This window comes from Trachurus japonicus, chromosome 3 (assembly GCF_045865225.1).
Source record: "Trachurus japonicus isolate A0001 chromosome 3, Traja_1.0".
Taxonomy (NCBI): Eukaryota; Metazoa; Chordata; class Actinopteri; order Carangiformes; family Carangidae; genus Trachurus; species Trachurus japonicus.
Window position 1 is genome coordinate 7424994 of NC_140909.1, and position 22305 is coordinate 7447298.

A 22305-nucleotide genomic window follows, 5' to 3' on the forward strand; every position below is an offset into this window, starting at 1 on the left:
AATGTGCACGAGAGATAGAAGCCGGTTGCCTGGGGTGGTTAAAGTCTGAGAGAAAACGAAGTATTAAAATAGGGTTGTTTATTAAGGAACAAACATACTGAATAAAACATACAACTTTTCACAAGACTTTTTGTACAAGACATACTGCATTATCATGAGGATAGAACATACATTTCTATAAAATCTTTTGACATTCAGCGGTCTTCAGCTCAAAAAACATGATTGTATTTACCATTCTGTCAATCTTTATTTCTGGTGAGTTGATTCATAAACCAGCTGGATAGGTTGTTATTAAAGTCACACACTGTACCTTACATTACCATACCATATATTCTACCCATGTCTTCTCTGGTCATGAGGTAACAGACTTGAGACCATTCAAAGTCAATAGAGACCATTGGATTGTCACTTGGAAAGAGAAGAGGTATTGGTGAACACTTGAATAGACACTAGAGAAAAGAAGTCCTTAATTCAAGTGAATGCTAGTAATTGCTGAGATAATAAAGAGACCGCATTTGGCCAACGCTGACAGAGGTTGATCGTTGTGGAGGCTGTATTGATAATGATCCATAAGATGATGAGTGTGTGTTAACTAGACCGCATGTGGTCTCCCAGCGGATCGTTCTCTCGTGAGCAGCATGTGGTACCTGCTACACCTAACAGTCTGGTGTTTGTGCAATTAGTCGAATGACGATGCAAAGGAACTCTTCCAGCTCAGTGTGCAGCACACACACAGTCTGTCTTTGTGCAGCGGTCTCACACTTGGAAGCCGCTCTGTTGGATATGGTGAAGCTGTAGGCGCAGAGACTGTATGCTGCTTATAATTCTCCTCTGGTGACCGATCAAACAGACTCCGATACGCCTGATGTCGCTGAAGGGGGACGAGAAAAAATTCAGGCAGTTTGAAATTAATGGTTTGGTGGGAGCAGAAGATAGACATGACATAAATGCAATGAAGTTGGCCATGTCACTTTTAACTGCCACAAGCACATTCAGAAAAGTTATAGATATCAAGAACAATAACTACATTTAGCACAGCAGGATACATGCTGTAATGATAGTAGTACTAGCGAAGCTCATAACAAGACAGAGAGAAACTCTGCTACTGGGAATTACATATCTGTAGCTTTATAATGACACAGTTTAAAGCCAAGAGAAGTAGTGTTATTATATATTTATCCATCATAAAACAAACATTTAAAAGCAGTTTGAATGTTCCCCTATGTAATCTCTTCCGGCCACTCCAGCTTCCTCTCACAATCAGAAAATCCATGCTCATTAGGTTAAATCTAAACTGCCCATGTGAATTTGAGTGTGACTATTGTTCATCTCTGTATGTCCAGACTGTACTCTGCCCTCGCCAAATGTCAGCTGGGATTTCCTCTTGCCCCAACTGTGACCCTATAAGGATGAGCAGTATATACTGATGTATTATTTAATTTAACAGTGGAATCATTTCCATTACAAACATCCACAGTCCTCTGTTCCTTAGGTGCTTCTTTGTTTGCTTTAAGTGTGTGTTTGAATACTGTGTAACGTAACTCACTCTATACTCATGGTTGAAATGGAATCCAGTGTTGTGTATCCTGCAGCGAGGAAGTTGTTCTTATACTGGCTCATTTTGATGGAGTCAAGCCAGTCGCCGATGGAGATGAAAAGGGGGTAGTCTGGCATGTCCTCTGGGGAGTCGGGATAACTAGGATGACAAACAGTTAAGTTAAGCATAAGCTTACTTGTACATCATTTAAATGTTGCACGATATTTTAACAGTATTTTTCTAAATTTGTGCCTGTGAGCTGGAAACCTTGTAATAGGCCACAACCTTCTACTTTGATGCAATCTGCATCAACATGACACTTGGAAAATGATAAGACAAGTAGGGACTCAAAGTGAATATGTCATATGTTATTTTTGACAAATGTATGTAATGCTGCAGGATTATGTGAATAATGCAAGAAATATTTGTGGAAAACTTTCTGCTCCAGAAATAAGATGTACTGTACTTAAACACAAATTTGTTTTATATTCTAAAAAGTAGACTGCAAAAACTTTATGCGGTGCTATTATGCACAGGTGCTATGGTCAGCTATTCACAAGCACCTGAACACACCACCAGAGGGACTCTACTTACACTGAATTACCTATACTGACAAAAATCTAATATTCCTCACAGTGCTAAATCTCAAGTTAATACGTGCAACATGATTTTTATATCCTACTGAGACTGAAAGTATGAGTTTGTCTTAACCAGCGCTTACCTCTCAACATCATTCACCAAAGTCAGCAGACTACTGGGATTGATTATGAGTTTGTCAAGGAAGGAGAGCACGTCATTGAAGCGCGGGCGCTGGCTGGACTCCTTCTGCCAGCAGTGCAGCATCAACTGGTGCAGCGTCACAGGGCATCCCATCGGCGCCGGGAGACGGTAACCCTCTTCAATTGATAAAATAACCTGCGACAGAATTTTTTTTTTTTAACTAAAACAGAGCAATAGCAGCTCCAGTGTTAAATTGAGTTATTCTATAAATGATTGAATAAAGTATAAATGGTATACTGGGGTCACCACACTTCAGTGGTTTTAAACTTTTTAATGGGATCAGCAGCTTACGTCTTGATTGGACATCTCCCAGTAGGGCCTCTCGCCATATGACATCACTTCCCACATGACGATGGCGTAGCTCCACACGTCACTAGATGAGGAAAACTTCCCATAAGCGATAGCCTCTGGTGCCGTCCAGCGTATTGGGATCTTTCCTCCCTGACAACACAAGCAGCACATAATAAACTTGTTAAGTCGATATTAAGAATTTAGCATAAGAGCTCTCAGATAACTCCTGTTAGATCCACACTCACTGTGGCAGTGTAGGCTGCTTCAGTCTCATCCTCAAGGACTCTTGACATCCCAAAATCAGACACCTTACACACCAGGTTTTCATCCACCAAGATGTTGCGAGCAGCCAGGTCCCTGTGAACGTAACCCATTTCTGAAAGGTACGTCATGCCGACTGCAATGCCACGCAGCATGCCGACCAGCTGGAGCACGGTGAACTGACCGTCACGTGTCTGAAGTAGATGTGAGAGAGAGAATGAAACAGAGAGAGAGAAAGAGAGAGGACAAATGTGGTGTCATGAAGACATTAACTCCTCAGAAAGTGTAAATCCGGGAGCATGAACTCATCTCACCCGGAGGAACGAGTCAAGTGCTCCATTCTCCATGTACTCCACCACAATCATCACTGGTCTGCCTGAGGAAAAAGTAAAACACATGATTTAAGTGAGAAACAGAGAAAAGAGGCTGAAGTAAAGAGTTTCAGGAGAAAGAAGAATGCACACTCATAGACATACAAAGGAGAGCTTACTCTTAGTGACTACTCCCTCCAGCCTGATGATGTTGGGGTTATTGAACTGTCCCATGATTGAGGCTTCGCGCAAGAAGTCTCTCCTCTGTTGTTCCATATAACCTCCTTTAAGTGTCTTTATTGCCACAGATATGCCCATCCTTCCAGGTTTACGCAAACGACCACTGCAGACTTCTCCAAATTCACCTGCAAGAACACAATACACACATGCATGCATCAAGTCTTGCATATCATACAAGATATTCACATTCTGCAACAAATGAATATATAAAATATGCACAGTATAAATCTCATGGAAAGATTATGTTTTACATCTTTTTCTGCAGAAGTCATTGCTGCCTTTATTATGATGTTTATTGTTCTATAGTAAAGGAGTCAGTCAAGGAGTTTACATCCCTGTGTGTCCAGACTCATGTAATGCATATGGTGATGACTTTGAAGGTATTAAATAAAAAGCAATAGTATAAGTGTATTTATGAAGGAGGTCACTGTGACCAAACAAATTCATCCTTATGTCCATGTGGATAAATTCCCTCATGCCAAACCTCAAAAACATAATTCTACTGACCATGGCTGTCGCTGGTGTGGAAGAATAACAGAAGTGGACAAGTATTAAACTACGGTGTTCTGCATTTGCCGTGCAATTTTGAAAATAGGTCAGTGAACACACCCCTCCACCAGATGGAGCTTGTGTCATAAGAACCAGACAAATACAAGACAACTTCACTTTCACTCATGGGCTAAATGACAGAAACAATCTGTTCAGTTTAATGAACCATCAAACATTATTATTCACAGTCTGCTCCTCCAAGGTACCATATCATAAAATCAGCTTGCTGAGAGACTATAATAATTTTAAAGTTACTTCTTGGGATTTAATATTTCTAATAAAATAAAATTGTTTCTCAGTGTGAAGCCACTGACACAAATCAGTGTAATATCAATTTAGCACAAAATACCCAGATTAAAATAATGACATGCAGAAAATGACCTGATCTTTTGCTAGAATTTATTGGTTGGTACTGTATTGATTTTACCTGCACCAATCACCCTTTCGATGCATATGTATGTGGGGTCTATCTCTCTGGCAAATTCCTCCACAGCCTGAGTGGGGTCTTCGTACGTATCTGGATCCACATAAGTCTTTATCCCAGAAAATGGGACTGGAAAAGAAGAAGCACAAACACACAGTGTGATATTTTGCATATTATTTTGGAGCAGAACAAACAAAACAAACAAACTGCAGCGCCGCAGCAAATTTGTGAGATTTAATGACAGCATTGAATCACAACATTGGAGCATATCCAAGACACAGCATATGCTGGCTTGACCTTGGTACACAACTCTCTCTCTCTATATATATAAACAACTTCACATATATTTTTATTAAAACACAGATGCTTACCTTCATAATACCAACAAATTAACAGCATGTGTTGGCTCTTTAGAAAATATCATTCCTCTTTTAAGCTGACATTTAACTTATCTAGAAAATGTTCCCAAACATAGACTGAATCTAATTCCTATACTAGTTTTATGTTTTCTCAAATACTCGTACTATTTTAATGCATTAAACATAAAGTATTTGTCTGCAGAAAGAAGTAACTACACAGCTCTATGTCCCCTATACACACATATAACTCAGTTTTGTGGGGACTGAGCCAGAAAAGTTGATCCTTGACTCTAATACAGTATTCATTACTACAGTATGAGTCCATAAGGATTGGTGTATTTGCTCCGGTTACACTGCAAGGGTTCAGAAAGAGAGAAAGAGCAGAGAAAATGCCCCAGAGCACTGTGTATAGAAACACTGCAGGCAGCCAGACTTCAGCATCCTCCTCTCCGACTGAGGCTGAGGACGACGCTGCTGCAGTGAGCGCTGTGCATTATGACTGGCACAAATGATAACTTGAAGCAGCCCGTGGTACACCTCCAACAGACGAGCTGGGGACTAAATGTATTTTATGGCTGTGTCAGCTCATATTGCGCCGGGTTGAAGGCTTCGTCTGAGATAGATTCCATTTTGGAGTCTACACTCCAACCTCTGTCTCCAGGGTGTCTGGGCTCAGCGCTGTAATAGAACAAGACTTTTCTACCAGTTTGTTGAGCCTGCTGGCTTCTGCCCCCCCACCCCCCCTGCCTGGGGTGATGGCTCCCCAGAACACAACAACAAAGAGCAAACAACAGAAAAAGACTAACAAAGGGAAGGATTACTAACTATTCAAATAGTTTTCCTAATATTTGATAAAAAGGCTCATAAATGCAAATTTGTTCTTTGTCATTTAGCAAAATTAGACAGTCATATGCAAAATTAAAATGTATGAGCAGAGAACAGCAGCAAAACAGTTGCACACAAACAGTAATAATGGTGTAATGCTGTGTGTGAGTGTGTGTATGTATGTTACAATATTGTATTCACACAAATCAAGGCTATAAATGGTTGAATGGGAGCCACGCTGGACGCTGGTGCTCCTGCAGGCCTCGGATCGAATTCTACAAGAAATCTGTCTGCACTGTCTTTGTAAATGAGACAACACAGTTGTGTTCTCCAACAATGATACACCGCCCCCGCGGGGCAATCAATGTCCATGTTTTTATCTGTGATTGTAGCACCACAGTTGTGTCAGCTGAGAACAGCGGTTACCAGGGTGTTGTCAAAATGTATGAGAAAGTGTATGAGCTCCTGTTGTGTATGGGTGAAAACATTTAACACTACAAAGGGGCCAGTTTGTGTAATTCTGGGGCATCAAAGGATGCTTAAAATTTAAAGTTTTTAAACTTTAAAAAAAAAAAAAAAAAATGCAAAACAGAGCATTAAGTAGTGAAGCGTTGGAATAAGTAGCATGATATCTGTTGCAGCATGCATCCTACCAGTATGTAGAGCCACACACTGAGACACTAAAAATACTCTACCATGTCCACTGTGGAAGCGAGTCCTCCTCTTCTCCTCTGATTTCATCCTGGCTTTAATGTAGCCTTGACACCTGGACAGGTGGACCAGATCGCAAAATTAATTAATTCATTTATTCATTCATTCAGTCAGTCATTCATTCAGATGCTAAAAACAAGCAAAAAAGTATAATGTGTAAAGAAATTAAAGGGATAGTTCACCCCAAATTCAAAGTTCACTCATTATCTACTCACCCTCATGTCGACTAAGGGCTGGGAGAATTTTCAGAGTTATCCGTGCCTTCTCTGAGTTACGGGGGGGTCCGCGCAGCAGTATTTGTCCATGTAATGGTTGTGAATGGGGCTCACTTTTCTTCATCCAAAAAGACACACCAAAAAACATCCAAATACCTCCATAGTGCTCGTCTGTAATGTCCCTCTTGTATTGAAGCCCCGACATGAGAAATTGTTCCGCCGGTCAGGAAGAGCAGTGAACTGAGACACTGGGAGCTTCCGCTACAAACAAGCTTAAAATTTATACTTATTTAATTTTTTTTCGGAACAATTTCTCATGTCGGAGCTTCAATACAAGAGGGACATTACAGACGAGCACTATGGAGGTATTTGGATGTTTTTTGGTGTGTCTTTTTGGACGAAGAAAAGTGGTATCCATTCACAACCATTATATGGACAAATACTGCTGCGCGGACCCCCCCCCCCCCCCGTAACTCAGAGAAGGCACGGAGGACTCTGAATATTCTCACAGCCCTTAGTCGACATGAGGGTGTGTAGATAATGAGTGAAATTTGAATTTTGGGTGAACTATCCCTTTAATAAGTTTACTCCCCACAAAAGGTGGAAAAGTGAGCTTTTATTTTGAGAGTCAAAACTGCATTAGCCTCTCAGTTCCATTAGGCCTTTGTGTGTAGCGCCAAGTTACAAGTCTTTTGGTTTACAAAGATGTCTCTGCACCAAAAAAAAAACCCCCAAAACTAAACTAAACAACTCCTTTTAGAGTTTTTTTTTGTTTTTGCCTTTAAGTTTTTCTTTTTATTTTCTCACCTCCCACTTTCATCATATTTGCAGTTCCACAAATTTTTTCAAAGTTTTTCAAAGCTCAGTCTCCTTAGAGACGAAGAGTTTGGACAACAGTAGTAATCAAACACTCGTATTCCACAAAAAGAACAATATGGATCCTCCATGGGAGAAAAACACACAGGAGGATTAGAATACACTAATGCTTTGCAGCTTTTTACTTTACTAAGAGTATTTATTTATATAAAATAGTTTTTTAAGTTGCTCAAAAACCTGGGTGGAAGAGAAACAGGAGATGTGTAGAACTTCATTCATTTTTAATGGAGGGATGCAGAGGCACGCTCCCATGCAAAACCCAAACACTGAAGAATACCGTATATTCATACTGATGTAACTCACAGGTAGCCTTACTGTATGTAACAACGGTAGGTATTGATCATGCAAATGTAAATGTAATTTTATGTGAATTGATCAGATATTTTCAGCATGACATTCGCAAATTGTGTGATCAGCTTCATCTTGTATCACAATTAAGAATCCAGACAAAGTGTGCACTGATCCTGAGCCATTTTTCATTGCGCTTTAATAAATGTCTCTAATGGTGAAACGCTGTGAACCAGAGGCAGACTGAAGACAACAGTCTGAACTAACCTGGAGAAGTTAATGGAATGGAGCAAACTGCTGGTACATGCATTACAAGCTGAGTAATTAGGCAGAAAATTGGTTCAGCCATTTGGAAAATAAGAGTGTCTGCTTGCTGGCAAAAGAGAGTCCATTAACAGAGTTCTGGTTGTAGCAGCACCCTGGAGATTATGAGAAGAAGCACAGGGGTGTGTGTGTATGTGTGTGTGTGTGTGTGTGTGTGTGTGTGTGTGTGTGTGTGTGTGTGTGTGTGACAGAGAGTATGTGTGTGTGGTGTTAACGACAAAGCTGCACCAAAGAGTCACAGGGGGTGTTTTACCGTCCAGTAATGAGCAGGAAGAGCGTGAGGATGACCAACAGGGAGAAGCCTCCTACGGACGCCGTGACGACCACCAGGACTTGACCCTGATCAGCGATATCAGGATCTGAGGGAAGGAAGAGACAAAGCGGAGACTAATAAGTTCCCGTGCACATTAGCCACTCTCACCGACACAGTACCTGCTGACACCAGGCTGTCGCAATTTACTGAACACAATGAATAGAAAATGGGACTCACTTACTGTGGTGCTAAAATGAAACTTTATCCATTTTGATGCAATAGAAGACATCCTCTCATTTTACTTTGTACTGACGCTCATCCAGGTTTTCTGCCTTAACAGTGCAACCACATTTTAATCATATGAAAAAAAAGTCAATTTTAAAGTTTTGCAATTCTGCTTCTGCTCTTTATTCAGGATCTAATTCTGATAAATCAGACTGAGACTGAATATTAATCATGTTCATTGTAAAAATAAAAAAATAAAAAAAGGAGCTGCTGCTGCACGGTCAGTTGCACAGAAATCTATTAAACCAATCATTTCTTTTCACTTTCCACTGATATGTTAGAAGCTGAGTTTAGCCTGTGAGATCACATTTCCATAACATGACAGCTCCTTACCAACCAACCAACTCAGCTATGACTTGATGGCACCTCTGATGCATGATGTAAGATATGATGAGAAATATAAGCCTATGATTATATTTAGTGCTGTCAAATCTGTCTGCAGTATATGTTTGCTTTAAGTCACATTCACTGAATTGCGCACATTTACTCATCTTCCAAAGTGCCATTTAGTTTGATGAGTCATTAAACTGCATGTCCTTCCAAATGTCTGCGTAAAATTAAGGTAAAAAACTGTGTTTGCTGTGAAGCTACAGGAGAGTGTGCACTGCATGGGTTGATTGAGGTGAGAGAAAGTGGCACATACTGTATGTAGATGCACAATCCAAGTATGTAAATTGACTTAAATCAGAAGTATGGGTATATGGGGGTATGCGAATATGAAATCTACATATTCATCACCGAAAGTGTGCGTTTTGTAGGCGGCCGTGCATTCCTGCATATTTCAGGATTAGAATCAGCAGAGCGTTATGCGTTCACTCAAACTGCAGTTAGCACAATTGCACGGGCCTGAATCAAAAAACGTATAGAGCTTATAAACATTTAAATAAACGCTTCATGGCTGAAGAGGCCCTGATGAGTTTCACAGATCCTTACTGTAGCAAAGAGTGACCATAAAATGTCCCCCATGGATTTTATGGGGTTGTTGTTGGTCAACACAGATGATTCGCTCACTTCTTCCTCTGTACATTGTTTTAAAACTAAACTTCATAATCACTGGGATTTCAACACAAATCTGTGCCATTCCTTCCTCCTATATGAGCACAAATAAACCCACAGTTCCTTCATGCCAACGCCCCCACAGTCTTACCCTCAGCTGCTGTGGCAAACTCAAAGTTGGAGCTGTAAGCTGTGTAGCCAGCGGTGGTGCGAGCGCGCACGTGGAAGACATAGACAGTGGAGGGTCTGAGGCCTGTTACCACCACGCTGGGGGTTTTGGTCCGTGTCGACGAGTAGCTCAGCTGCTCTTGCTCCTAGATAAGCAGAAACAGAAACAGATTTTCCAGAGATGATAAACAAAAGTTCAGGCAAAAACTGTTTTTTGAGGGTTTTTTTTTTTTTTTGCATAAACCTGTTATCACTGCACCGTTTGTACAAAACACATCATTTATCCTATTAACTACCAGAGCAGATGGTGAACAAAGCAGAGATAGTCATTTACTTTGGATGCTGTACATTTACATTTGGGTTTCTGTAAACTAACAACGCAAACTGCCCCATGAGCATTAATAATGTGTGCATGTACTGTATGTAGATCTCACTATGCATTTATGTGCTAAAATCACTGTACTACAAATCAGTGCTAATAGCCTACTATGCAATTAACCCAGTGGTTCCCAACCTTTTTTGGCTTGTGACCTCATTTTTACATCATACATTTCTGGCGACCATCAATCAAGATGCGCCCGCTCAGATATTTTTATATGCTGCCTTTTATTTGAACTCAATTTGTATTTATGAAAGTGAAAGTATAGAATACAGTTGTTTAAGATTGTGTGTGGTGTTTTTAATAACAATTTAAAAAAGAATAATAATTAGTTTTTTTTTAATCAATTACTAGACATTTCAGGCGACCCCTTTTCAATTCGAGGCGACCCCATGTGGGGTCCCGATCCCAAGGTTGAAAAACACTGAATTAACCTTTATGGCATGAAAACGTGGGTCTTTACCTTCTCATAGTATTTGATCTCATAATCCACTATGTCTGAAGGAGGCTGTTCCACCTCTGACCAGGAGAGGGCGATGCTGTTTTGAGAGGCCCAGTCCTTCCTGACTACACCCACCAGAGCAGGACCTGAGGATGCAGCAGAGGAGGTGCAGGGATTTGAGTGCAACTGAGGGAATAAACCTTTCAGAGGAGCGGCTTGTTTGGAGGAGAGTTCAATAACAACAACACCAACAAAACTACACATCTTTCCACACCATCGATATTTCTGTGGATGCACTAGTGTGAGTCTCTTACTTCTAAAATACTTTTGTAATGGTCGACTTATTTGACTCAGTTAAAAACTGATGTGTTAAAAGACTAAAACGTAAAAGTGACTTTTGATTTGTAGGAGAAACCTGAGCAAGAAAAGTGTCATTCACACTTAAAGGGATAGTTCAACATTTGGCAAATTGCCCCATTGCCATAATCCCTATAGTCATAGCAGTAGGTTTGTTACCTTTAATTGTCGGTGCAAGCTATTTTTAGAACAGCGGAGCAGAGCTGCGAGCTGCTCAGAGCTACGCTACAGAGGCTAATGGGATTTCTTGGTTTCCCTCATCAAACTCATCAAATACACAATCCAACAACTCCAAAACGCTTTGGTGGGCAAATTGTGACCTGCACATTCACCACGCTATGGGAGTTGTTTTAGGGGTAAATGCAGAGACTGCTTGTCGGAAAACTGCCACCATCGGGGACGCACATCAGCGGTTTTGCATGAATTTACCTCGAAAACAACTCTGTCTTGTAACTGTTGTGGCAGAAAGAGGTGGAACAAAAGAGGAATCAGACGGTCGAGACACAGGTGTCAGATGGGGATCTCTTTATTCCTCTTTATTGGCAACCCAATCTTGTACTTTGGTCACGTAACTTGGCTCTTATCACTATGTGTGTGTGTGTGGTGTAGCTAACTATTTCCCAATATTTCCTGGGTTTCCTGTTGTTGTTCTCAACTTGTTCGGCGCCTGTACAGGTCATGGTGGCCTAGTTCAAATCTTGGATGACCTGGGTTTCACAATCCTAATGCCGCCCTACCAGGGACATGATGTGATGTGATATGCACTCTGTTATTCTCCTACATAATGTTCTGTTATTATCTCATAGTGTGGTGAATGTGCAGGTCACAACTTGTCTATGAGAGCGTTTTGGAGTTGTTGGATTGTGTATTTGATGAGTTTGATGAAGGAAACCAAGAATTTCCATGAGCCTCTGTTCTAAAAGCCACCGTTCTAAAAATAGCTTGCACCAACAATTAAAGGTAACGAACCTACTGCTATGACTATAGGGATTATGGAAATTAGCTAATTTGCCAAAATGTTGAACTATCCCTTTAAGTGGATCAACTGAGTTCAGACACATAACTGCAAAACAGTCTTCAGCATCACCTAAAAGACATCTATACTGACCAGAGCAGCAGATGGACACATAAAGACAGAGACAGGATAAGAAACGATCATCTTACTGTCCAGCTGCAGTGTGTCCGTTAAACAAACCACACCCACAGCAACTGTTTATCATGTTTACCATTACTGCTGAATTTGGGGGGATATTTTAAACAAGGTTGCTGAGAAGACATAAAATCATCTAGCAGAGATTCAAATATTTACCATCAATTATTCATAAAGCCAGGGCTCGAACAGATTTGACAAACTAATGGATCCAGTCCCTCTGTTGTTCGGTGTGCTGTTCGAGAGCTCATTGTTGGAATACAAATGCAGGAGCAGGTTGATGTCTTAAACTGTCCTCGTGCTCAGATAAGCAGATAACCTACTATTCACAGGAGGGCACGGAGCGGATGGGGGCACTTCAGAAAAGTGACGCGTCGCTGCATTGAGTTGGACATACTGTGGGAACAGATGCGACATTCCTGTCTTGTCAAGAAGCCAAGATTTTCTTTCAGCAGCTCAGCACCAAACACGAGGACTCAAGGTCCCGCAGCTCCATCATTTCAACTTGTCGTAAAACAAAAACAAAAGTGAACATAGGATGCACGGGCTTGATGCTGACTCCTGCAAAAATGCACACTCAAGTGTCCAACTGTCACATTAAAATGCAGTAGTCTCGACTTCAGTCTACTTGATCATGCATTTCTTCAAGGATCTAAAACTCAAAGTCATGTCCAATGAGATTTAGACACAAAAACCTGATCTCTGTATTCGTACACGTCACAACTCTGAAAAAAGTAAATAACTAAACCAAGAAATTAAAGGTACAGTATATCAAGTTAAAATCTTACAGAGTTATCAAAAGAAAACAAAAATCATCATAAGAGCATTAATAATCATAAAAGTACATCCTAAATATGCAATAGGATCCCAGTTTGGACTCTGATGTCATGTTCTTCCGGGTAACATGTGCCCTTTACTTTCTATCCAGTTAGCAGCTGGTGTCAGAGCTCCACCAAGCTCCTAAAGATGTTGTGGGAATATCTCAGACCTCTCAGTCTGGCTGCCTGCTGCCGTTATTAACGGCAAACACCAAACACACCAACAAATATATATACATGCATGTATTGACAAAACTAAATGAACCAAATGTCATCTGTCCCCACCTTAATTACTATTTTAGCATAATAATGAGCAGTTTAATGTCTGCCAAAGTCATTATTACAAGGCCCTCGATTCTTAACACAATTTACTTCCTCTAAATCTTTCAGCAGGTGAAATATAAGCAGCTGAAAGCATTTCAGATTTAACTGTGGATAAGTTATTGTTTTTTTCTGACTGATGCATAATCACTCTGCCAGTGCAACATGTTCACTGTAATCCTAGAGAAGAAAAATTAAAGGTGCACAGCAGGGCTGCAGCCAGCAACTACTCTCCCAATCAATAAATCTTGCAATTATTTTACACAATAATCAATTCATCTTTGGTGTAGAAAAGGTCAGATATTGGTCCCAGTTTCCTAAATTTCAAGTTCACGTCTTAAAGCAGTACTAAAGAACTTTCAGTTTTGCCTTTTTCACCTTGTCTCCTGCGCGTGAGTGCCTGAAGTAAGCCTTGTGCTTTTCTCGTCTCTACAAATATTTTTAACTTCAAGAGCACCCCGCAACACCTGGAGTTACCTTTGTATCCACCACGAGCACTCGTATCCCCCCCCCCCCTCCCCCCGCTTTTGAAAACTTTCAGTTTTGGTTGAGTTTGGCGGTGCCTGTGGACCAAAGCGGTAGTGTTTTGCCTGAAGAAAGACTCCATTTCCCATGAACACTAGCGTGAAGCCCTGTAATTATCCTGCATTAAAATTAACAGAAGACATCAAAACTAAGTTTCTGTTTCCAGTGGATCATTTCAAAGTGAAAACACAAACATAATCCATTGCTAAAGTGCCGTTTTGCCTGTTCCCTCCTTGTTGTGACTCGCAAAAGTGAAAGTGAAAGTAAAGTGAGAGCAGGGTTCCTACCATGCTCCTCAAAGCTGCTTAGTGCCAGAGAAAGAGATACAGACCCCCTCAGGCCATGACAGAGGTGTCATTCAACTTGTTGTAAGTCGATGTATCATCACAAAAGTTACGAAAATATTTTATGAAGGTTGAAAAGTTCCTTAGTGTTGGTTTAACTCACTTGTTTTCAGAGCAACAGCACAAAGCCAAAGATGTTCTCAACTCACCAAAACAAGAAACTAAGACTAAAAAGAAAAAAAAACAGTGTAATTTTGAATTAGTTTTCTGTAGATTGACTGTAGATCACTTAGAATACTATATTCCATCTGTTTTGCACAGAGACACATCTGTAGTTGCCCTCTGCAATAACAGTGCATCCAAGAAAAAGAAAAGACACAAACAACCTGATGCAAATATCGACTGCTCTGAAGGAGAAGCTTCAACATGCATGTGAAAGACCAGCAGACCTGTTTAGAGTCTAAGTCAAGACGCATCTTGAACAGCTGGACCATGAGCACATGTGTGTTAATGGTTCATCCTCAAAATCATTAATTAATTTTTCAAAATTAAAATGAGTAACCAAAGTAAAATTGTAACTGTGTGTTCTTGTCATTTAACTGAATGTGTGAAAATATATTTGAGAAACTACGGTGACCATAAATGTCATGTCCAAATGGGCAATGATGATATTTTGCAGTTGGCATCAACGCAACCAGGCAGATGAATATGCATAACCCACTTAAGAGTATGAGAATGTCTGTGAGAATCACATTACTGGAGGGGATTTCTGTCTCCCATACAGTTTTTTAATGTTATGTATCTATCGCCAAGCACCCATGTGTGTGTGTGTGTGTGTGTCTGTACTTCCATCTCAGTCTGAACCAAGTGAAGCTTTAAACTTTCTCTCTCTAGGTGAGGAAACTCCCTAAAAACTCTTATGCAAGAAGCTATTTCAGCCTCGGGATAAATCAATGTGCTATTTAGATACCTGCTGCCATGGATGAATGGCTCAAAGAGAACAATTATAGTCATTACAGTTTAATCACAATCCACACAGCTAAAGATAATTGAGAATCTATAAGCTGTCGTTGGTTTTATTGGCAACATGTAAAAATAGGTTAACCCTCAACTTTAACAGATAAAGAAAGGACAGAGGGGGAAAAGGAGCGAGGGAGGGAGTGAACAGGGAGAGCTGTAAAGAAATCCCATGAGGTTGCATCTCCCCAGCATCTGAGTGTATAAATAGAAGTCAGCCTTATTCCCACAGCAAGGGAGATGAAAACAGGAGAGAATCCACTGGAGGAAAGGGAGGAAAAGAGAGAAAACCTCTTGAATCAGGACACGGCCAAACACAGGGAAATGCTCACACATGGACACATTTAGCATGTGAGAACCTGCCGTGAGTTTGGTTGTTAGTGTTTTGTGATTAGATGTTTTAATGCAACCGATCGAACAACACAAAGAGGAGCAGCAGTTCACACACCTTCAAAACACCAAACCCTCCGAGTGCACTGCATGGTGCATGTATATGAGGATACTTGTCATGGGCAGCCACAGATGCCTCAGGGCCGACAGCATGTCAGATCAGGAAGATACTGTATGGGGGTGTACATTAAGCCATCCCATAATGGCATCATGATGGTGAACTTGGTGTATTGTATGTGTATAACACTATATGGTAATCCCGCTGAATTTCAAAGGCAATACATGTGGACAGATGAATGATTTAAAATTGGTTTAACTGCACTGTTGAGTTGACGATTGGAAAACATTTTTTTAATAAACATTGCAGTAAATCAGAGGATAAAGTTCCACTGAAAACAATAATCAATCAAATCAAGTCAATTATTCGATAATAAAGGCTAGAATAAGAAATTTCACCCTAGCAGTAGAGCAGTGAAGTGGGATGAAAATGGATTGAACCATGATAATCAGCTAAATGATTAACACATCATTAAATCTCACATTTTATGAATGATTTGATTGGATTAGATATGTAATTCAATTCATTTATGTTCCTCCAGGTTCCAGACTAAAAAAAACTAATCTGCCCCACCTGCCAAAAAAACAACAACACTTTAGTGCCCAATAGAAACATATTCCACTTCTGCTACAGAACACATTCTCTTTTCTATCTTTATGGTTACATCTCTTCTCTTGTTGTACTGTAGTAGCACTTCTTTTTTTTCCCTCAGTGTGGCAAAGACCCTACACAAATTTACACTGATTTCCCTGTGCCTCTTCACCGAGCACCGCAGTGAACTTAGTGGGAGGAATCTTCAGTGAGCAACGCTCTGCTGAGCAATAACGACTGTGTATGTGGAGCAGAGTGCAGTTCACTGTTCATCCTGCTCTCTTGCTACTGCTTTGCATCGCTGCCTTGAAAAGGTGTTAGGACGCCCGCTGACCTTAACCTGCATGTGTGGAGGAGTGCACGCACACACACACACACTCACACTGGCAATCAGATTGATCAAACATGTTCTCTGGTATCTGCTGAGATCTCACAATGACAAAACTGACTGATCGTGAAAACCCTCATTCTGCTCACAGACACGGCGATCATGCATCTTGCTTAAATGAGCATTACAACTTATCAATTTTAGACAAGCACGCGGGCGACGGGGGAAGAGAAATTATTAGTAATCTGATGAATAGGTTCAGCATAATCAAAAACATAATGAGGCATTAATATGCATTTGATAAACAGATAGCATGCCAACAGAAAATAAATCTTCCTCTTTCATTCTCACAAAAAATTAAATAAATCAAAATAAAAAAACCTGTTAATTGCTAATTCTGCTTTTGGTTGGCTATTATTCCATCACTGACATTACATGAATCACCTCACAGCATCTGTGTTAATTGGCAGCGAGTCCATCCACACTCAGATCTACAATGAGCGTTTCCCTCAGCCTGAATGAATATTCAACCGTATTTGAATGTAAAGTAAGTTTTTCAAGTGCTTGAGGAATGTTTTGCATTTAACAGAGATATAGAGCTTTGAAGTTTTTAAATTGATTTTTCCTTTTCATTAAGAAGCTTCCTGGAAGATTTTTCCTCTCTGCGCTTGAATATATATACATATATATATATATCAAACACCACATATGTTTCTTGTTCATTTACCTTTTTGAGAGTTATGCCTGATGCTGTCAATTAGTACCTGTGGGCTCATACAGTATATCCAAACATTTCAAGTTTTAAAAGAGTGGAGATTATGAGCCTTGGAAAACTGCAGATAAAGAGCATGAATAGCAAACTTACAGAACAGTGCCTTTCTTTTCATACCATCTCTCATATAAAATGTGCAGCACAGTTACATAACGGCAAAGGATCACAATCATCAAAGTGCAAACAGAAGTATGTGTTCTTATATACTCTCTCTGATGGATGTAGTTATACATATATAGGTTTCTAGACACAATTCTGAAGCTTGATCAAAGAAAGGTGTTATCTCTTGGAGAAGACAGAGAAGCAAAAACACATACAGTACGTGTGTGGGAGAGAGAAAAACAACAGAGAGCACAACGCAGAGCTGGGAAATGACTACACAGGACCATATGTAGAGCTGCTGTAGGTGGTACATGGGTGAAGCAAATAAGTGTGTAAATGTCATGTGTGTATGGATTTGTTTGCCTGCTTGTTTGCATGCATGCCTAGCTGCGTGTGCATACAGTGTGAGTCTACAGAGGAGAGTCAGTTTGACAAGTTAATCCACTCTAAACATCCTTAGGGAAACATCCCCACAGGCTGTTTCTCCTTCTCTGCAGAGATTAGTTTGCATTCCAGCTTCCTCCCATCAGTCTCGCTGTCTTTTTTTCGCCAGAGAGACGGGTGACACGTGTACACCTGACATCTGCTTTCCGTGGCGTAATGACAGCCTATCAGCGCAACATTTCATTTAGCAAAATCACAACTTTAATACAATATTCCGCCGTCTGCAGGGAGACAATGAGCCCCAATAAATGACTGCTGAAGTTATTATCACTCTTGAATGATTCAAGACCATTATGTTGGTGTTATGATAATTGAGAGCACTCACTCACCAACCGTGAGCTCTGTGTTGCCTGAAAGACTCAGTGAAGCTGAGACGCAACTAAAACTAAATGGTTATGGGAAGCCAATAACTGCACAACGGTTGGTAGAGAACTATGATAAATCAATATGAAAATTGTAATATTTATGAATTACTCTTCAAAGTCTGTCATTTACAAACACAGCCAGAGCATTTGCGCAGTCTGAATATTTGACAGTTTTATCCCCACTCAGTTTTTGGTTGCTTATTGCCGCTTAAACCATCAACTCGACCGTTAGTGCTGCTTCATTCTCGTCTATTATCTAACTGCTGGAGTCTACCTTCCTCTTTTGTGCTTGTTTTTTTTTTAAAATCTGAGTCTAGCTCACAGCTAAACAGACTGATAATCTTCTATTCATCAATTGGCTTGTTCACCGCTTCAAGTCTAGACCATGAAGAGGGAGACTTGGGAATTTCAGACCAGGCGTCTTTAAGAGACTTTGTTTCTGCCATCTGTTGTACAAGTAGTCAGACAAACAGGCCATCTGTAAGCCCACAGCTTGGCTTTCAGACAACGTGGTGTTGTCTCCAAACCTGAAAAAAGTGAAAAACATGAAATGTGTTTGTGTTGTATGATATGTATATACATTGTTTACGCTCCCCAAATCTTTTAATCTCACCGTAACGTTTCAGATCTGTTTCTGGTGGAGCTATACTGTACATGTTCTGTGTTGCACAGTGACAGTTTTAGTGCTGATACAATTATGGCAGCCTATCATTGCACATAAAGATGATTGAGCACAGATATACCCACAATTCTCTCTGTTTTTGTCTGTTACATCTGAGCCATGATGACTAACTAGCGTCAGTCTTGTTCTCATCTGAATTTCATCTCACTACTGACTTGCTGCGCATGCTGAAAGGGGAGAAAATGTGCACATACATCACGGCATAATTTATTAATCTGCTCTCTTTCCTTTCCTTCATCTCAACCTTCCCCATCAATTATTCCATCAACATTTCTGCCCCTTAAAATATAAGGGTCAGGTTTCAGTCCCTGAACTTTAGATCTCTTATTTTTCCTAATGCAGAAGCGGAGACAATGCTGCCTGGAGGACTGTTCACAGCGGTTGACCCCAGGTCAGCTGGGCTCTGCTAATTAGGACTAGGCTCGGGTCACAGTGGCTCTGTCAGATATTCGAGGGTCAGAAATATGCTTCACCCACTGACACATTAAGCTGGATGGAGAGGCAGAGACTGTGAAAGGAGAGATGGGGTGTTCAGAAAGGAGGAGAGCAAATCCAGCTGCAGAATAAATAAATCCCTGTCAGTTACTGTTGCATAGTTATCTTCATCTGCTCACAAGCTGGAACACAAATACAGGGCTCCCGATCTATCTGTCAGGTATTGTGAAAGTACTGCGTGTGCATATGCCAGGAATAAGCATGTAAAATTAATCTTAATGAATATTTTAGAGCCAAATATGCCGAGCTGCACGTTAACCCTCAACAATCAGTCCAACAAACAGAGAACAAGTAGAATACATCAACTGCAGATGTCCTATCAACTAAAATATGACTTTTTTGTTTTGGAACAACTACAGTCACTTCAGAGCTGAACAGCCACTGTGCATCAAGATTATGTCATTTATCTCTAAGTCTTGTTTATCAAATACAGAGGACAGGCACGTTGTTATTACCATTTGTCTAAAACTTGTCCCTCACATGTACATACACACCAGCAGTGTCCTGAAAGCTACACAGAACAGAAACTACAGAGATACAGACAGCTGGTCCGCATGGTTTCTCATCCTAGTTTGTTGTTTTCACTGAAGTTAGACAGTTTAGATGAGACGGGTGTTTCTGGTCAGTGACCAAAACTTCTGTGTGTGTAAACATCAAGAATTTTTTATTTTTTTATTTTAAAGTTTACAAACATTTTTTTTATCAGTTTTGCTTGGCTCTCTGCCATCACATGGACAGAATGGTCAGCTGGGAAAATTCCCACCATTCCAGATGGCCATTCGCTCATGCCAGCAGAATTTAAATGATGAACGTGTCACAACTTACTGTGCACTGTTTCAGCAAAAATGTTTTGAAATTGATTTATGTAATTATGATGTAATTCGTGGCTACAACAACAACAATAACTAACAAAACTTCTGAATATTTTTGGAAAATATTGTCAGTAGATACAAGCACAAATCTGAGGCTGAAAGTTTTGGTCAACACCACAAACTAAAAACTGCACTTAGATGCACACACAGATGGCTGGCTCATAGACTTTCATAAATAAAATGCTCAAGTTTACAGCAGGAATAAATGTCCAGCCTGGTACAAAAAAACTTTTTCCTGACCTCTACAGCTGATGTCCTCCTTGATAACAACAAGTTCTGCATAATTAAGCATTGACTGAAGTAGGGGCATCACACATAGACCTTCTCTTTGCCTATTTATGGATTAGCCAGGAGTTTGGTGGTGCGATCGCAACAAATCATCCCTCAGAAAGCTATGGATGACACCAGGGACAATAAATCTAACCACAGATTATGTCCATAGATGGGGAATAACATGCTGCTCATTTTTTTAATGGACCAATCAATTAATATCATCCATCTGCTACAATACCCAGGAGATCAGTTATTCATAAGTCTTATCCAAGAAACCCTCAGTTAGTCCGTGGGAGGTTCTTTTAAAAAACACTAAAACTAACACAATTGAAAAGTTGAAGTGAAGTGAACAAGAGCTCTGCGACTCACCAGCTTGGTACGTGTTGACGGTGATATTCGCCAGCGAGCGTGTGGCCACACCCAGCCCGGTCACACCGTTCACCGCCTCCACATGGAAAGTGTAGTTGGTGTGCATCGCAAAATCTAGTATTGCCACCGAGGTACCGGTCAGAGCGAGCGGCCGCGGGATGAACCGCAGGTCTGGCCCGCACGGCTCACACTGGGTCACGCCGCCGTCGCCCTCACTGGCGCCACAACGCTGGCACAGGATGTTGTAGGTGATGTCCTTCCTGCCTCCCGTGTCGCTTGGAGGCATCCACTGCAAGAAGAGCGCCGTGTCATTGATCAGTGAGACCAGGTTCCTGGGAGCGGATGGAGGCCCTGAGGAGGAGTAGAAAGAGAGAGAGGAAGAGAGATGACTCATTGATAATCCACTGATCACTTTATAACAGGGCCGTTCATTTACAATAGGCCAGATTTCCAAACTAAGACATTTCAGCAGCTGATGAGCAGCACACTAACACAGGTGCACAATAAACTAATGTTTATTCATTGTTTCCCTTTAAAGTTTGGTCATATTTGACACAGGCACAAAAAAATGTTAATAAAACAATAAAATAATCAACTGAAAAGAGTAGAAGCTATACTTAACTCTACTTTTGAAATCAAAAAATAAACATTCTGGTCATATTTGAACCCAGACACACGTAAAGGTGCATAAAAAACAAAATATCGCCCAGTATTAGCAATAACTTGATTCCCTTATGAATTAAAATGAACATACCTAAACCTAGTCACACCTCAAAGTGCATTAAAGGAGAATTCCAGCCATTTTTTTTTACCCCTAAATCGTAGCTATGGTGTAACTCCGGTTTGCCTGCATCAATTTTAGTCACTTTTTTGCTCCCCCCAATACTGGGTGACCATCAGGAAAACGATTTAGGGGTCAAAAATGGCTGGTATTCTCCTTTAAGAACAAAATAATATTCACAGTCCTGTACAACTATTTCTTAATCCTTATGCCATCCTTTTTCAAATATGTTTGTTCAAATGGGGATCAACACAAGGGCTTGATTATTATGTGACTGGCAAAAAAAGTGCACAAGACACATGGTTTTAAATTTTGATGTGGGCCTCCAACAGTTTACCAAAAATGATGAAATGAGCAGCAAATGCTCATTTGGAAAATTGTCTGGTTATTAGAAAGCATCACGAGTGAGTGTAACAGTTACATGCAAAAACAGCAGCTCAGATCCCACCACTCATCTGACCTTGAGGATAAAGCGAGCTCGGGCAAATGACATTAATTGGCCTTTTTAGCAGTGAACATAATTCAGAATCTGCAATATGTGTTCTCCATTTGTACAGTAGGCGTGTGGGTGGTTTGGCTTTCAATGCATCTTGCAGTATTTCATTCCAACAGCTTGTGTCAGTTTCTTGGATAAAACTGTGGCGGTTCAGGTTTTTTTTTTTTTTTTTTTTTTTCCAGTTTTCACAACTGTACAAAGTAATCAGAGCTAAAAAGTTGTGTGAGTGTGTGTCTTTGAATATGTGTGTGTAGGTGTGTGGGTGGTGAGCTTTCAGAGTGCCCCGAGTGTTTTATTCCAG

The 22305-nt window shown here is 40.5% G+C and overlaps 1 protein-coding gene across 1 annotated transcript in view; it reads right to left on the bottom strand.

Moving 5' to 3' along the window:
- Positions 1-63: 63 nt before the first annotated feature.
- Positions 64-22305, bottom strand: part of LOC146989500 (ephrin type-A receptor 6-like) — a 55515-nt gene continuing 33273 nt past the window's right edge. The window contains exons 8-20 of the mRNA XM_085806139.1: positions 20728-21078; positions 10536-10660; positions 9677-9839; positions 8245-8350; positions 6273-6343; positions 4397-4522; positions 3360-3545; positions 3184-3245; positions 2854-3063; positions 2609-2758; positions 2259-2452; positions 1547-1696; positions 64-871 (exon numbers count right to left, since the gene is read on the bottom strand). Of these exons, the coding sequence (XP_085662265.1) occupies positions 757-871; positions 1547-1696; positions 2259-2452; positions 2609-2758; positions 2854-3063; positions 3184-3245; positions 3360-3545; positions 4397-4522; positions 6273-6343; positions 8245-8350; positions 9677-9839; positions 10536-10660; positions 20728-21078 (2009 nt within the window). The 3' untranslated portion in view covers positions 64-756. The remainder of the gene's footprint in view (positions 872-1546; positions 1697-2258; positions 2453-2608; positions 2759-2853; positions 3064-3183; positions 3246-3359; positions 3546-4396; positions 4523-6272; positions 6344-8244; positions 8351-9676; positions 9840-10535; positions 10661-20727; positions 21079-22305) is intronic.